The sequence below is a fragment of the Elgaria multicarinata genome, chromosome 3 (genome assembly GCF_023053635.1).
Source record: "Elgaria multicarinata webbii isolate HBS135686 ecotype San Diego chromosome 3, rElgMul1.1.pri, whole genome shotgun sequence".
Classification (NCBI taxonomy): Eukaryota; Metazoa; Chordata; class Lepidosauria; order Squamata; family Anguidae; genus Elgaria; species Elgaria multicarinata.
Genome location: NC_086173.1, coordinates 26,769,584 through 26,786,497, shown reverse-complemented (window position 1 = coordinate 26,786,497; position 16,914 = coordinate 26,769,584). Strand labels below are relative to the sequence as shown.

The 16,914-nt window shown below is 42.7% G+C and overlaps 2 protein-coding genes across 2 annotated transcripts in view; one reads left to right on the top strand and one right to left on the bottom strand.

Annotated features, from left to right (window-relative positions):
* Positions 1–483, bottom strand: part of SLC4A8 (solute carrier family 4 member 8) — a 70,025-nt gene extending 69,542 nt beyond the window's left edge. Inside the window, exon 1 of the mRNA XM_063119766.1 lies at positions 124–483. Coding sequence (XP_062975836.1) covers positions 124–177 — 54 coding nt within the window. The 5' untranslated portion in view covers positions 178–483. The remainder of the gene's footprint in view (positions 1–123) is intronic.
* Positions 484–8,785: 8,302 nt separating this feature from the next.
* On the top strand, positions 8,786–10,391 carry LOC134396602 (D-beta-hydroxybutyrate dehydrogenase, mitochondrial-like). The gene has a single exon (XM_063123127.1). It carries the CDS (start codon positions 9,001–9,003, stop codon positions 10,039–10,041), a length of 1,041 nt encoding a protein of 346 aa, XP_062979197.1. The 5' UTR covers positions 8,786–9,000; the 3' UTR covers positions 10,042–10,391.
* The last annotated feature ends 6,523 nt before the right edge of the window (positions 10,392–16,914 follow it).

Below are 16,914 nucleotides of genomic sequence, written 5' to 3'. Positions count from 1 at the left end.
ACCCCTCCACCCTCAAAATAGTGTGGTTTACCAGGGCCAGGTAGAAGAATAGAGACTCTCACTGATAAATAAGGACAGTTGTAGCTTAGTTGTAACTTAGCCTGCGATCCTATGGACACTTACCTTGAAGGAAGACCCATTAAACACAGTGGAACGTACTTCTGAGTAAACATGCATAGCATTGCGCTGTTAGTTTGTGGTTTATTTCCCAACTTCTGAAGTGCACGAGTGACTTCTATACTGAAAATTCTCTTCCCTATAGCAGAACAGCTTTCACAACAATGACACCAGTTAACTGGCAAGCTTTGCATGAAATGTGACTACTGGTGTAATATGACATCCAAAATTAAAAGGACACCAATAGCTAATCAGTTAAAATTAGGTGGTGATCTTGCCCTTCAGCCCTCTATCCCCTTTTGTTGTTTTACAACCGGAAAACCTGAGAAGTAAACATCTGGAGAATCAGAACACCAAAGGAAAAACCAAAATCAGTTTCCCTCTGGGCACACTTGTAAAAGCAAGTGATACAGCCTTAAGTCACTTTAGAGTGCAGGTGGGGTATTGCATATTTGAATGCTCCTTTCTGTAAATATCCTTCCTCGCAACAGTAAAACAGCATGTTGGGAAGAAAGTCAGACTAGCATCCTTTTCCTAACCAATCATATGAACTCCCATCAGCATTCTGGAGTAGTGCAGTTCTAGGAGGGCTCTAGAAGGCATATTTCTAAACATATGTGGTGCTAAGTCAGAGCATCACGTTAAAAATGTAAGGTGCATTCAAGCAAAGAAAGGAATAAACAAGTATGGTGTCACTGGGCAACACAGCTAAATTTTATGTGGAAAAACTGCTAATTTGATTCACAAATAAAATATACTAAAACGAGGATGCTGAAATTCTATTCTGTTATTAGAGTATTCAAATTAAGACAAATGTCTGTAAATGGAATTAATGTTCTCGATCAATTATGGATGCTCGTATTTGGCATCTGCCGCTAGTTTTTTGTTGCAGACTCAGAAATAGCACAAAGGCTCATAGAGCATGGGGGACTAGGGGAGAAAAGGCAGACAACATAATACGAAATGTAGAGAGGAAATTAAGCTACTGACTGTGGAAATCTTACCCAAAGCACTTCCAAGTTTTCAGTAGAAATGGCCTTCACGTACTCAGGTTTTCTCTTGTTTTTTAAGTGACTGCTGAAATTCTCCAAATTTATGGCAGTTCTCAAATTTCACAAAAGTCAGAAGCCTGGAACTTACAAAGCAATCCTATATAGTTAAAACCACCAATGTATGTACTGGTCTGGGCACCATCGTTTACTATTTATTTATTATTAAATTTATATACCGCCCCATAGCCGAAGCACTCAGCGGTTTGCAAAAGTTAAAAACAGTGAATATTAGTCAGCAATGCCAGCAACTGCTGACTAGAGAGAAAAAGCAGAACATTTGTGAAAACACAATGCCCATGGAATAAGGCAGAGAGTTACATATACGTTATCTTACCATATTCTTGCCCCACCCCAAGCTAAGCTTTAGCTTACTGAAACAGAAAAACTGCCTATTTCTATATGCAGAGTGGAGTGCCTGGGTTGAGGCCTGTGTCTTTTTAAGCTGTATGTCATAGACTCAAGATATCAGCAATTGCCTGCCTTTGATATTGAGGGCATCCCGGGAACAAGGAGGGATGATCCCTCCCTTGTGCTGGGATATCGCCCTACCCTTTTTTCCTGCTTTTTCTGTGGTCTCTGGATGATCCCGAGACCGCGGAACGTGTGGCCGGGTGTCGCGGGTTGTCCCAGCTCCTCACGAGTAACCACGAGGAGCCGGGCACGGGGCACAAAGCTCCTCAGGAGCTCTGTGCCCATCAGGGGTGGGGTGAGGGGAGGGTGAGACCTTTCATTTGAGCGCTCATGTGTTCCTTTTCTTAAAAAAAAAAGAATCCAAATGGTGGCCACAATTCCTTTCTGTTTTTCCATTTGTTTCGACTAGAGTCCCATTATATCTTCTGCTGCCTATAACTTTGGTGCTTTCCATCCAAATTTTATGAAAACCTTTTACTCTTTCTTCAAGGAATCAGGCTTGCCAAATGGGGGAAGTCCCCATTTCAAAAGCAATTTCAAAAGGTTAGCCGGCTGCAGAATTTTTATTTATTAGCATTTGCTCGGCCTTTAGTTACTGACTGTAACACATGTAAGGTGTTCTGAGGTTATAAGCAGGCAGGGAAAAAACTGAAGAATCATCAGAAAGAAATTAATTGATATTCCTCTTCTACACTTCAGAGAAAGGAACTGTTCCTCATTCTGAAAACATCAAAAGCTTTTAGAATAAAAGAAACATTAGAGGATCATTAAATCAAGTAAAAAAAAATGCTAAAAGCTCTCGCTCACTATAAGAGGTTGATAGAACACAGAAGAGGGGGGTTATCCCAAACTTTTCCCCACCCTACCCCTATCACAACTAGAACAGTATTATTAGATGGGAGCCACAACTTCATTTTACATAATTCCCAACAACTTTAAAGCAGCAGTTTTCAAGCAGCATACCTACTTGGTATGGGACTTCCACGCATCTGCCATGTAACTCCCATGGAGGATTCTGGGCCATGTTCTGGAGCCAAAAGCCTACAAAGTATTCTGGCTAAACCTCAGAGTACATGCTACATAAAACATACCCTACCCAACTCTCCCTTGGGGCTGCACTTTGCAAGAGAATAGTAGTAGTAGGTGGGCAAGTAGTCTTTCAAGGAGGTTTATCCACCGTGTCTCCTGTCATTTGCCATTTTTTAAACTTGTTTTATGCCTGCCCTGCATCTAACACCTTAGCTGCAAAACCCTTCTGCTGTTGTGGATCAACTTAATACCCCACCACCTGCCATTTTATCTTATTTATAGAATATATATTAATGATATAGGGTGGGATATAAATGTTTTGAATAAATTAATTAAATAAATAAATTATGAACCTTTTCAGTTATTTTTTATCCACACAGCTAGGCAAAAACAGGCAGGTCTCTGCCCCCAAAGAGCTTTCAGTCTAAAGCCGTAGCTAGACGGGGTGATCCCCGGGATCATCCCTGTGCGTCCACATGATGCATAGGGGATCCCAGGAGCAGGGAGGGATGATCCATCCCTTTCCTCAGGATCTCGCCCTACCCTTTGAGCCCGCTTTTTCCACGGTCTCAGGCTGATCCTGAGACAACAGAACATGTGGGCGGGGCCAGGACCCGCACACAGGGCACAGAGCTCTTCAGGAGCTCTACGCCCATGTGGGGTGGGGGGGGAGCCGGAAAAAATATTTAAAATTAAAAAAAAATACCTTTTGCACACAAGCGTCCGTGCGCTCTGCTCTTTTAACAACAACAACAAATGGCGGCCACGACGTCCTCTCCCTCCGAGGTCATTGCACGTATAAAAATAACACGAGATCCTCACCCCTCCATCACGCTAGACCTAGTAGGTCTAGCTGAGGCCTGAGATAGACTGAAACAGGCAGAAACAGAGAGTAGCAAAATGAGAGAAGAACAGAGAAGGAAGAATGTAGGCAAATGTAATTACATGTCCTTAAAGCTTGGTTTCAGAGCTGGCTCAAGACATTTTGCTGCTTGAGACAAAGAACAAGATAACTCCTCTATTCCATAGGCAGAAGCCTGGTTGCTTTTAAATGGCTGTGGGACAGCATCCTACTCTGCCACATCTGAGGACAACAGGCTAACTTCGGGAGTGCAGGCAAGTATCAAGGCCAACAGAAGCAAGTTTTGTAGAAGGCAGTTTCCTATGTTCCTAGCAGAGTCAGACCATTGGTATATCCATCCCTGTATTTGTTGACTCTGACCAGCAGCAGCTCTCCAGTGGCTCTTCAGGCAGAATTCTTTCTTATCTGTAGCTGGAGATGCCGGGGATTTAACCTGGGACTTTCTGCATGCAAAGCCAGTACTCTACCACTGAGCTACAGACCTTCTATACTGGGGTACAGATTCAGGAGGATGGGAACAATTGGAGGGGCAGCAGGAATGGATGGAGGTCTTCCCCCCACCCCACATCTGCCATCTGAGGCAGCTGCCTCACTCTGCCTAATGGTAGGGCCAGCTCTGCTTGCTTACAGTTTGGAAAGATAGCTAGTTGTTGAAGCTGCCTCTTATGACTTATTTATGCCTCCACCTTTTTCTGAAAAACACTTCAATAACTATGCTGTTTACAAGAAATTAATTACTTTATGGACCAATGAACAAAAAGGACAGGTGCTGAGAGTGGGATTGCCCACAGCAACGATGAGGCAAAGACATATGGCGGTATATGTTGACAGAACGTATATTCAATGGTGAATCAGCTATTACCTACCAATTGCTCCCAGCCCCAGCATATATTTCACCACCTACTGGATCTGTGTCATTGGAGGTACTGAGGCAACTTAAATGAAGATGATTAATTACTGGGAAGAGTGAGCCATCACTCTTCTTTCTCCTCTGTACATTCTGAAAGCGAATTAGCTCCACTCAACGGCTGTGCTTCTCCAAAGGAGCGAGTAGATAGAAATAGGGTTGTCAACTGACAAGGAAAATACAGCCTGTTTTGTGCTTGTGCATGCCTGAGCTGTTCACAGCTTAAGCATTATCATCATCTGCTAAAACAGGATGGGAAATTTATCGCCTTCCAGATGTTGTTGGACTGCAGCTCCCATCAGAACTTGGCCAGGATAGCCAATGGTGAACGATGACACGGACTGCAGTCCAACAATCCCTGGAGAGCTACAAGTTGCCCACCTCTGTGCTAAAGTTTGTAGGTGACATTAAAGGTTCAGAGGCTGGTTAAAAGTTGCCAACCCTTGGGAGCGGAGAAGGTCCATGTAAATATGGATGGGTATATCATTGGTGAGAGTGGATGTAGGACAGGATAGCTGGACATATTGAACAATCTCAGCATCTTTAAATTGGTGATAGTCATTAGAGGGAGAACCCCAGTGAAGCAAGTTGAGATGAGAATGCCAGTACTGGGAATTGGAGGGTGGGTTGTGCAATCAACAGGCTGTGGATCACACAGCCTCAGGCACTGCATAGATTATCTCCATCCTGTGCCAGGAAGAGTCAGTTAAGAGTGTGGTGGGCACAACACACTTGAGACTCAAAACTGCCACATAAAAAAACCATGCCTGCAAGCATATCGCAAAATAATGAGCCAAGCCACATGTAACATGGCAGGTCAGATACATAAAAAGGTACATCCAGCAAAAATCCATAGTGAAGCTTCACAAAACGATACGTACTTGGAAGTTCAATTACAACTTTACATTATAGAGAAAATCAGTGTTCTCAATAGCGTGTGGAGCTTCCATAAATACAGGAGCTCTCCCATTCAGAAAGTTGTCCTCTATGAGAACAAGGAGATGGAAACACGTGAGGAAGGGGCGAGGGTAGAGGACTCCCCCTCCTCACATGTTTAGTGAACACAGCAACAGAATGTCTTAGTAGGGCTCTAGTGGTAAGTGCGAAAAAGGGGAGAAATGAGTTCTCAAGATGCTGAACTTTTTATTATATTGTATTTGGTTGAGAAGCTCGACGCGTTTCGGCCTGTATTTTTTCTAGGCCTTCCTCGCAGTTGTAGGAAGTAGTCTGCAGAGTCCTTCTTTACAACAAAATGTCTTTTACTGGTTTATCAGTGACGACTGTTGTTGTTTTCTTTAATAGTAAGGTCCACATTTCACTTGACCAGTTGCGTCATATTCGGGGAGGAAGGTCATTACAAACAAATAGTCCCTTTAGGTTGCCCCTTGAATTTCCGTGTTTTGAACAGCAGTTGTGGAGAATTTGTTCCTAAGGGCACATGTTCTGACTGACTCTGATTCCATGCATAGCCAGGTACAGCTCCACATTTTTCTACTAGCCATATGAAATGAAGAATGAAAGTGTCTGGGTGGTCAATCACCTTGGCCAACTGCCACCTGGCCCCTTCCATCTTGGACTCCTCAGTGTTCTGGCATTCTGCAGCCTTGCCTGGCCCAACTGCCATCCAGACCTCAATCAGCAGTTAGCTACTCTGCAGGAGTGGGTGGGGAATACCATGAGTCCCTTTCTATTGGCCTGCTTTGACCCATGCATACTTTTTATTTCTTTTCTTGGTTGCTTTGAGTTTTTCTATTGTGAAAAGAAAAGTGAGCTATGAATGCAATACCTGAAAAAATCTATGCAAATTAATGCATCATCTGCACATAATGAGAGTTTTGTTCTGTACCCGCACATTTAAGTCCCTAACTGTATAATCCTATGCATGTCTACTCCCATAGAGTTCAATGGACTTATTCCCATGTTAGTAGGGATATGATTGCAGCCTTAACATGTCTGTCCTTTCATAAAAGATTCATTGGCAAGATGGAAGAGAAGGAAGGACCAGTAGGAATGATTGCTTTGACTCTACATAATGCTTTTTGTTAGAAGCAGTGTTTGTGGGGAGGTATTTATAATTTTGTTTTATTTCAGAAATTGCTCTGGGCATCACTGGATTATATCACAGCCTTCAGTGTAATGACTGCAGCTAGAACAGATTTGGATTATGCTAAAACCTTTGATCAAAGATTTTTGCACCTGTACAGGGGTTGTCCTTGGTCCCCTTAATGAGAGATATTCGTCAGTAACAAGGAAGTTGTGGTGAATTATTATTAAGATGCCGGATTATTTTATCTATTACATTTTATAATCCATTTTTTATTCAATAATGGAGATCAAGGTACCATACATAGGACTCTTGGGAGATCTCCCATCCAGGCACTGAATAGAGTCAGACCTGCTTAGCTTCAGCAAGACGGCTCCATCATGTGTCTTCAGATCCTGCCCTGATCCAGAAACAAGAGGAGGACATTTATTTCTCTCCAGAGCCTCAGAACAGGCAGCACTTCAGGACCATGCTAAAAATGACGTTTTTTTTTTTTTTGCTAAAAGCAGGCACATGGATGGGCTGACTTGGTTCAGGGGCCAAGGTAGCGATGGGGTGGAGGGGAACCCTTTCCTCCTATACCATGGCTGAAATTGCCCCCTTCCCTCAAAAAGCTGCTATTATGCAGTGGAAAACAAACAAGCACATATGTGTACCTGAATGTTTTTCCCTGTCTGGCTAATATCAGTTTGAAAGGGGAATTTATATTTTTATGGTTTAAAATTTTGTATATCAATGTTTAATGTTTTAATCTTTTGTAAACCACCCAGAGAGCTTCAGATATGGGGCAGTATAGAAATAACAACAACAACAACAACAACAACAACAACAATAATATAGATTGGGGGCTGTGGCACAGGGGGAAAGGATTAGACACACACACACCTCCTCGGAATGACACAGAACCAAATCAGTTCCCCACTCTTTTTAGCAAAAGAAAAAGTTATTGTGAGATGTATTCACGCAATTCTCACATTCAGTTTTGGCCTCGGGGAATTAGCAATTTGTCTAACACTTTGTTCAAATCAATGGGGAAACTATCTAGGAGGGGCAAGAAGTGAGCACTTTGTCCAGAGGCACAGATCAGGTTCCAGAGATGGAATTTGCTGTTCGTGATTAGGAAAGATGGAAAGCAGGTGCTTAGTCTGGTAGGACAGCCTTTGTGCTACAACTGAGTTGCTCAGTCTGAAGAGGAGGCTCCAGAATTGAAACTTTATACTTAGGGCAGTATCCAATGGTGGCCCTCCACAAAATCAAACACTGCTAGTGGAGTTCAAGATTGAACCTTGAGGATTGCAGAAGTACCAAGAAAGAAAAATGCCTAAGGAAACAACCCCATGCCCCCACCCCTCAAAAAAAAAACCTAGTTTACTGAGCACTGCTGATTAGCCACAGAATGTAGAGTGACAAAATGCCCTTCTTGGAGTGGGTAGCCTGCTGGAACTCTAACAGGGGCATTCCTTTTTGGAGGCGGGATACACTGCAATATTTTGTTACTGATCCCACTTATATTCCATAATTTTGATGAGACAACCCCCCTCCCCTTACAAGCATATACCAAGAATAGGGTAAATCCATCCTTTCACCACTTGTCAACAACCACCATAGAAGAAAAGCAGCAGTGTGGTACTTTATGCATATTAAAGGGCTGACTAATTTACAATAAGGCTGCAACCCTAAGTTTATTGATTTGGGATTAATTCCCATTGACCATAGTGGAATGGCAAATATTCCTATGTTCAGGTTACACGTGACTTTGACTATTTTGACCTGAGTCCAGGACTTTTACTGTACAGGTAGTTCAGTCAGTTACCATTCTGCCACAAGTTCCTATTATTAAACAGAATTAATGTGTTTGGCACACTTCAGCATTTTAATTATGTCTTTGGGATTGCATCAAGTTATGTCTCTTGAAGGATCACCCTACTGTACCATTAAACAGATTACTATCACAGTTGTAAAAGGCCTCTCAAGCAAGACAGGTTGACAGAAGGCTGATAATTATAACATTTAAGAATGGTGTTTGTACATGTGCCTGCACACATATGTCCCCACTCCTTTGCTTTTTTTTTCCAGCCAGAGAGGAAAAAAGAACAGCCCAGATTCAAAGTGGAGGCTGGCAATAATATTTACAGGGGTGGGGGTAGTAATAATACGGTATAGTAATGTAATTATTAGTAGGGCATAGTCTAAAGGCATAGGCTGCAGTGCTAAAGCTAAGCAGCTCTGGTCTCATCAGTACTTTGATGAAAGACCACCTGGTAACTCTATGGATGCTACTTTGAATTCTATCATGAAAGAAAGTTGGGCTTTAATGAAATAAATAGACCCTATTCCTAAGTGTTGAATTTTTTAAAAATGGTAAAAACATATTGTGGGCACAGGCTCACATTAGTAACGTTTTGTATCGGGTTTTTAAAAATAGTTTTAGAGATTTATTTTTCACATTCTTGTGACTGTTTCAACAGGCTTGTTTGTTTCTTTCTTAAAACATATACCCCACTGTAACAACAATGTAACCGCAGAAAACAATATTTCCATGGATTTCCATGCAGAATCAAGGTGAAGACACCCATCGATGGCAACCATCCTAGCTGCTGCCTGCAACTCCCGGTCTCTTGCCCAGCTGTTTGTAAAAGCTCCACACCTCAGAGATACCTCCATCGGCCTTAGGCCCCTTCCAGGATTTTTTTTCTCTGCCTTGAGCCTGAGGGGCCAGCGCTCCTATGGAACAAAAGTAGATACTGGCGAGCGGTCTGTAGTGGTCACTGGTTGTGACTCTGGCTTTGGCTTCACCATTGCCAAGCACCTGTATGAAAAGGGCTTCATCATTTATGCTGGCTGCCTGCAGAAGGAGCAAGGCCAGGGAGGCTACAAGGACCTTGATGACCTGAAGAGTGACCGTATGAGAACCATGCAGCTCAACGTCTGCAACAAAGAGGATGTGGAGCGTGCTGTGGACTATGTGACTGCCTCCTTGAAGAACCCGCAGGCTGGAGTTTGGGGTCTGGTCAACAATGCCGGGATCTCAACCTTTGGGGAGGTTGAATTCACCAGCATGGATACCTACAAAGAAGTGGCTGAAGTGAATCTGTGGGGGACCGTCCGCATGACCAAGGCCTTCCTGCCTCTCATCCGTCGAGCCGAAGGCCGTGTTGTGAACATAGCCAGCATGATGGGGCGGATGGCAAGCCCCGCTCGCTCCCCCTACTGTATCACCAAGTTTGGGGTGGAAGCCTTCTCCGACTGCCTACGCTATGAGATGCACTCCCACAATGTGAACGTCTGCATTGTGGAGCCTGGGAATTTCATTGCTGGCACCAGCCTGTACAGCCCCGAGCGCATTAAAGCCATTGCCAACAAGATGTGGGACGACCTGCCCGAAATTGTGCGCAATGACTATGGACGGAAGTATTTTGATGAGCAGGTCGCCAAAATGGAGTCATACTGCAGCAGCGGCTCCTCAGATATTTCCCCCGTTGTCGACAGCATTACCCACGCTCTGACCGCTACTTCGCCCTACACCCGGTACCATCCCATGGACTATTATTGGTGGTTGCGCATGCAGGTCATGACCCACTTGCCGGCTGCTATTTCAGATCGCCTCTACATTTATTGAGGGGAGCCACGTCCTGGCATAACCAGGAAGGCAAACTCATTTTAAAATTATAGTGTACGAATTTCCCAGTCGTAATTTGGTTAGTTGATTTCAAACTACTGTATTTCAGACCTAAACTGTTGTTAATTTAAACATTTCACTGTAATGTATTCATTGTACGGTGTGTCTCATAAACAGGAATATGTTTTGTATTTCAAAGGGACGCAGCTGAACACTATTAATTTCAGGTATTTGCAGTCTCTCCCTTTTATCTCAGCTGTTAAGGCAAAGTTTCATTTGCGTTAAAAGTTGCTCTAAAAAATTGGAGTGTTAAAAAGAGCTTCAAAAAGATATTAGCTGGGAAGTAGCCTCTCCTCATTCTTCTGTAATAAACTTCAGCAAGTAGGATGAGTCTGTGATCAAATATACTCTGCCTTGAGTAATTTTAACTGATGATGACACAAACTGTCCATTAAACGGAATAAAACAACACTAAACACAATGTCAACCAAAAGCCTGACAGAAGAGGTGTCTTACAACCCCTTCCAGGAATAACACCAAAGAGGTATCATGTTGATTGTCACTAAGCAACTGCAAATTGGGAAAGTTGGTTCTTTTTTTCCCCATTCCCGCTGCCAACACAATACAAAAGATGACTTAACATAGGTAGGTGTGTACGGTTCAGTTTGTAAACATTGGGAGGTGTTGAGGAGGCTGCTAATTTTTGTGAGGTTATTTACAAGGCCTGAGTCCTTCGCGTTGAGAGCAGGTCCAGAAAATAGTTAGCAACCCTACTTGTGATTTATGAATAAATTTGAAGGGGATATATATAAAATATTAACTTTTCATATGTACTTGCGGTGCTGTTTTAATGCAAGTGGATGCCTTTCCTGCAGTGGGGCCTGAGCTCGTGCCACTGCCTGTTACCCACTCAGCTTCTTTTTCTCCATTATTCCAACCCAGCAATTCAGGAGCGTTCCCAATATTACAAGCAAGTTTTACAAGTCAATTGAGTTTTCATAGCCCACTCACCCACCCAGCAGGCTTTACAAAATCAAGCCAGATAGAACTTAGCAGGAATTTCCTGGTAGCTTAGTTCTTTGGAAAACTCAGCCCTTACACCAGTGCTTAAATTCTGCCAAGGAAGAGGAGGAGGAGGAGGAGGAGGAGGAGGGAATCCACCCTGGCTTTGAACACCTGCCAAATGCTTAAAAGCCCAGTTGGCTCAGAACTCTTTCCACACACACACACACACACACACACACACACAAACAAACACAAATCCTGGAATCCATTCAGTACTGCTGAAAGTATGGGCTATATGCTCACCCTCATTAAGAACAGTGTAAAAATGGGTGAATGACATACTGTCCAAAGTATGACTCCACAAAGCATAGTGATGTTTAATATAAATTGTTAAAGTTTTAAAAGGATTTTTGGATTATGTCCTCTGAATGCTCTCCAGGGAGATAGAGGCAGTGCTTTATTTTTAAAAGGAGCAGTGCCTTTTAAAAGGAGTCCTAGTGGAAGGAAATCTGCCTGTGGACGCTCCTAATTTCAGATGGAAGAGAAGAGAGCAAGTGGTGACGGGCATGGCACTCTATACAAGCTTTATTCTTTCAGTATTTTTCAAAAATACAGAGATTACCAAAAAACCCACAGAAATACATCTATTATGTGCCCATATCCATCTGTATATTAATTTAAAAACACATCAACAAAGAAAATACCTATTATGTATACACATCAAGTCAACTTTACAAGATAATATTTGTGGACAACTACTTTCAAAAGGATTATTGTTTGTGCTGGGCGGCAGTGGTTGCCAGAAGGGGAGTTGGGAGTTGCCCTAATCAATGTGGCAAAAGGACCGGGGAAGTGCAGATGCTTGAGACACAGAAACGACTTCAAAAAACATCAGCTGAGGATTTTTCCAGACTGTGAGCTACTCCATGGGCCAGCAGCATTGGAAGCCTATGGAGGTAAAGGAAATACGTTCACAAGTTCATTGCAATAGAATCTAGACACTGGGTTTAGGAGACTCACTAGGTAGCTTTGAACAAATAGCTATTTCTTAGCTCAAGCTTCCCCTTCCACAAAATGGAAAAAATAGTGAAGAATAATGAGATTTGAAAATGCTTTTATCCAACACTGCGTGTTTCTGAGTATCTATCCACCTATACTGTCTAAGCTAAGTCCCTTCGCAAGAAGCATAAAGGAAACACTTTTGTAATTGAGTGGTTGTGACGGGATGGGCCAACTGATAAATGAAACCATGAAAGGTTGTTTTGCCCAACGTGATGGACTGCGTCATATCTTTACAAACTACCCAACCTGACAGACAGAATGCAAAGAAGGCTAACACAGCCTCCCCTCATTTCTCTCACAAACATACACACACGTACTGTACGCCCTTTCCCCAACTCAGACACACACCCACACTCCCCCCTACTCATCTCAGCATGTAGGGATGGCAAGGTTTAAACTGCCTGTTGCTTTGCACTGAGATCCCATCACCTTGCAACTAATTTTGTTCATATGAGCTATTGCACTGTGAACCTGTAAACTTGCCAATACACAATTTCTTACAGAGGTACTTTAAGATTCCATTGCTTTCTCCTCCAATGAAACTGAACCTACAAGGCCTGGCCTACACCTCCCATTGTTCCAAGTATGTGAGGGGTCTGTCACTTACAGAATAAGCACAGATTTCTATAAAGCAGAGATGGGCAACTTGTGACCCTCCAGATGTTTGGCCTACAACTCCTATCAGCCCTAGTAAGCATAGCCAATGATGAGGGATCCTGGTAGCTGTAGACCAAAACATCTAGAGGACCACAAGTTGCCCACCCCTCGTGTAGAGCAAGGTTGTAAATTCAATCACCAGCATCTCCACTTAAAGGGATCTCAGGTTGCAAACTGGGGAAAACTTTTGCTCAGATTTTGCAAAGTGCAATATATTAAAGACAATGCTGAGCTAAATGAACCACTGGTCAAGCTCGTCATCTGATATGTTCAGTGATGTACACATAGTTGCCATAGTTTCAGTTCTCCTGATCTGTTGAATGGGAATAATGATAACTTTTCTCAAGTCATCGTTGTGAGGCTCACCAGTATAATGATAATCATAATGTTTATTATTTCTTTGAGCACCTAAAATTATTATACAGTATAAAATATGCATTTTAAAAGAATATAGAATAAAAATCAATATAACCCTGCACACAGGTGTACAAGCTAAACAAACAGAAACTATAAGGAGGAAAGAAAAGGAAAGACAACCGGAAAAAAAAGACAACAGAAGAAAAGGGGAAGACAACAGAAGAAAAAACACACTGAAGGTGCAATCCTTTGCATGTTTAGATGGTAAAAGTCCTACAACTCCCAGCATTCCCCAGCTGGCTGGGGAATGCCAGGAGTTGCAAGACTTTTTCCATCTAGGCATGCATAAGATTGTGCCCTAAATTAAAATTAATTGAAATAAATCAGTTAACTGGAAAATACATGTGAAAATAGATATGTTGTGAAATGCTTCTTAAAGAGTGAGAGGGACTGGATCATACAATAAAATATCAGTATTGGAGAAGCCAGGTCTCTAGAAAGTGTATGAAAAGATGTTAAAGAGAAAAGTTAAGCAAGAGTACAGTGCAAGCATTTAAAAGTGAGAAGTTTTTTTTAAAAAAATAATGAATAGTATTGTATCAATGACATGTGCAAAGAAAAGCCAGTGGGGGGAAAAGACATTGCATGCATATAAAAGGAAAGATATAAGTAACATTACAGAATTATTTATCAAGACTAAACATAATGAATGTACTGAAGTTGCTGCCAAATAAAAGTTAGTTTTCCCCATGAGAGCCTCTTAAGCATCACCCACGCTACATGCACAGCCGCTAACCAGTGCTGTTGTACTGCAAAGACTTCAAGTGATGCTATTTACAATACCAGAACCTGTGTGCTTTCTGGTATCTTGAAAGAGCATTTGAGATCTACAGGATCAATAACACTGATGAGCTTTGGGTGCAGCTTCAGGAGAATGGGAAACTAGGACTTTTCCACCCACATACGCCATTCCCAGGGCTGGGCAGAGGGGGGGCAGTGGAGCCACTTGGCATGGGCCTACGATTTTGAGGGGGCCTACTCCAAGTCCCCCTGGTAGAGACAAAGGGGGACCCTTTGGTAAAGATTTGTTACAAAGTAGCTCAAATATTGAACTTGACATTGGGCAATATTTTCCCAAATGTCTTCATCACGTTGCACATTTTTCTGTCATTGCCAGCAACAGTGGCCTCTAATGAGAGGAGCTTCAGTGTCCTAAAATGAATCAAGTCATACTTTTGGTCCACAATGGTGCAAGAATGTTTGAATGGATTAGGAGTTTTGAACATTGACATTGACAAGGCAAAGTTGCTTGATTTTTCTGTTGTTGTTTATGATGATGAATTTGCCCAAAGAAAAGCACGTAAAGCATTTCTGAATGTGAAGAAGTGATGTCTTACATACATCTTGAATAGAAGTGCTTGCCATTATATCGTTCTAGTTCATATGTATTTAGAACGGATTAAAAAAACACTTAATGAGCAGTTTGAAATGAGGCCTACATTTCCCATCTGGCCCTGGCCTATTTCCAGCTTTGCCTGGCCCTGGGCATGCCTGCAATCACTCTCTTCTCCTCACAAATCCTGCTTCTTAGTTTGCAAGTGCCATTTGCACTTCCTTGCATTGGTTTTCTCCCTCCCCCCCCTTTTTTTTTTTTTAATATACTCCTGTTCTGAAGATGTGTCTACTTTAATTCCTTCTCTAACTGCAGTTGGAAGAACTTGACTTATTCGGTTTCTCTCTCTCTCTCTTTGCTGAAACCTAGGAGACACAGATGATAATTGTAGTTCAGCATGACCTTGGACAGGTCATTTTGCCACTCATTACTTTTTATTCCTCCCACATCTTCATCTCTTCCAAATAACCCTGGGCATAATAATTGCACAGTTTCTGGTTTATACAATTTCCCACACCATGGAGCTTTGCTGTAGAGCCACTGGTAATAACTTTCCTGTGCCTTACTTCCTGATAATTCTATTGCCTACTCATCATTTTAAGAAAAAACATAAGTTTAGTAGAGATAAAAGAAATCGACAAAGATGGCTGGAAAGGGCAAGGCCGTAACTCAGGAGTTAAGCACATGCTCCACGTCCAGAAGGCCTGCTGTTGGTGCCACTCCTCCACTGATTGAAAACGGAAAGTTGGTCAGCGGAGAGTGGATCCAACAGGCTCACTCCGGGGTTTCAGTGACTCCATCCCATCCAGGATTAATTTGCTCTGTTCCCCCTGCCACGACACAGGCTCTGAACACCAGACCCAGCCGAGGCTACTCCCTGCTCAAGCCAAGCACCACCACTTGATACGCCTGAGGCAAGGGGTAAAGCCCACCTTCCTCCAAACTATGTGGAGAAAGGGGTTTAAAATGGAGAATGGATTTTAATATATATAATAGTGCGCTGTGAGTTATATCTGCTTAGGTGAATGATTGTCAGAGTGGGTGCTAAATGTGTAAACTTAAGATGATAAACGCCAAACAGACACGTGGGATTTTTGTGGTAGTTTTAAAAACAAAACAATCAAAATTTATTTTTAAAAGTTCATAAGCTTTGTTTCAAATAACAACGTTTAAAAACCTTTTTGAAACCTTCCATACAATCCTGTCACTCTCACATTCGCGCTTTCCTTTCTCTCACACAATCACTCTTGAACTTTCTTTATTATCAGTATTGATTAATATACTTCCACTACATGCACACCACACTCTAAAGACACCACTCACTACACTGACTCTCAAATTTCCCAGAATTTAAGTACCATAAACACAGAGAGCACTACAGACTCTAAGAGTACCTAATAAGTCTCCCTGAAAAGGTTTCCTGAAAAGCACAAGAACAAGAACTCACAATCCCCTCAGCCATTCCCTTATATATATCACTCCTCCCCCCTCCCAAGACATTCTAACTCCGCCCACTTAGGCCAACATTCTAAAAACCACAGACTTACAAACTGCAGACATACATTTGGAATTGACTTGTGGGGTGTAACGCCACACACACACACCCAGTTGGTGGAAATTGTTTATCTGTTCTAAGTTATGGTTTGTAGTTTCAATTGATTCTACTGCAATTAGCCAGCACGTGACTGGGGTGGGGTGGGGTGGGGTTCCTCCTCCAGGGATAGAACTGAAATTTCATTGGCCCTGTCTTCTCAAACTGGAGGACTTAACAAGTGTAACATTGCATACATGGCTGCTTTACAGCCACCATTTCCAGAGGATTTCTATTACAGAAATAGGCTAGTTGCCATTTTTAAAATGGTGACTCCCTTGCAGATGCGCGAATGGCTGGCAGCACATGTCGAGTCTAGGTAAGGAGCAGGGGGCTCACGTGACTCGGCAGGCATGAGTGCATGTGGGGGCACAAACAGGGGAGGGGGGCCAGGTACCTGACCATCTAGCCTGTCAGATATCTGAATAATTCAGACATCCAAATCTTGTTTCTGCTCCGGATCTGGACAGCTCCAGGCTGAGGCAGATTGAGACCAATTTGGAAGCCCCAAATGAGCTGCCAAAGCAGGTAGGAAGATCCATGCACAGCCCTAATTATAACATCCCAGCAATCATCTCTGAAGGGAGAGGGCATAGCTCAGTGGGAAAGCATATGTTTTGCATGCAGAAGGTCCCTGGTTCAATCCTCAGCATCTCCAGGAATGGTTAGGGGAAAAATCCTGCATGAAGCCCTGGAGAGCTGCTGCCAGTCAGTGTCAACAATACTGAGCTAGATTGACCTATGGTCTGACTCTCACCTACGATGAATGTGACATGTGCTAAAGCCTTATGACCATCTTCAGCAGCAA

What these genes read in the sequence shown, in the direction of transcription:
- LOC134396602 (XM_063123127.1), top strand. Translation starts at nt 9,001, where the DNA reads ATGGCAACCATCCTAGCTGCTGCCTGCAACTCCCGGTCTCTTGCCCAG.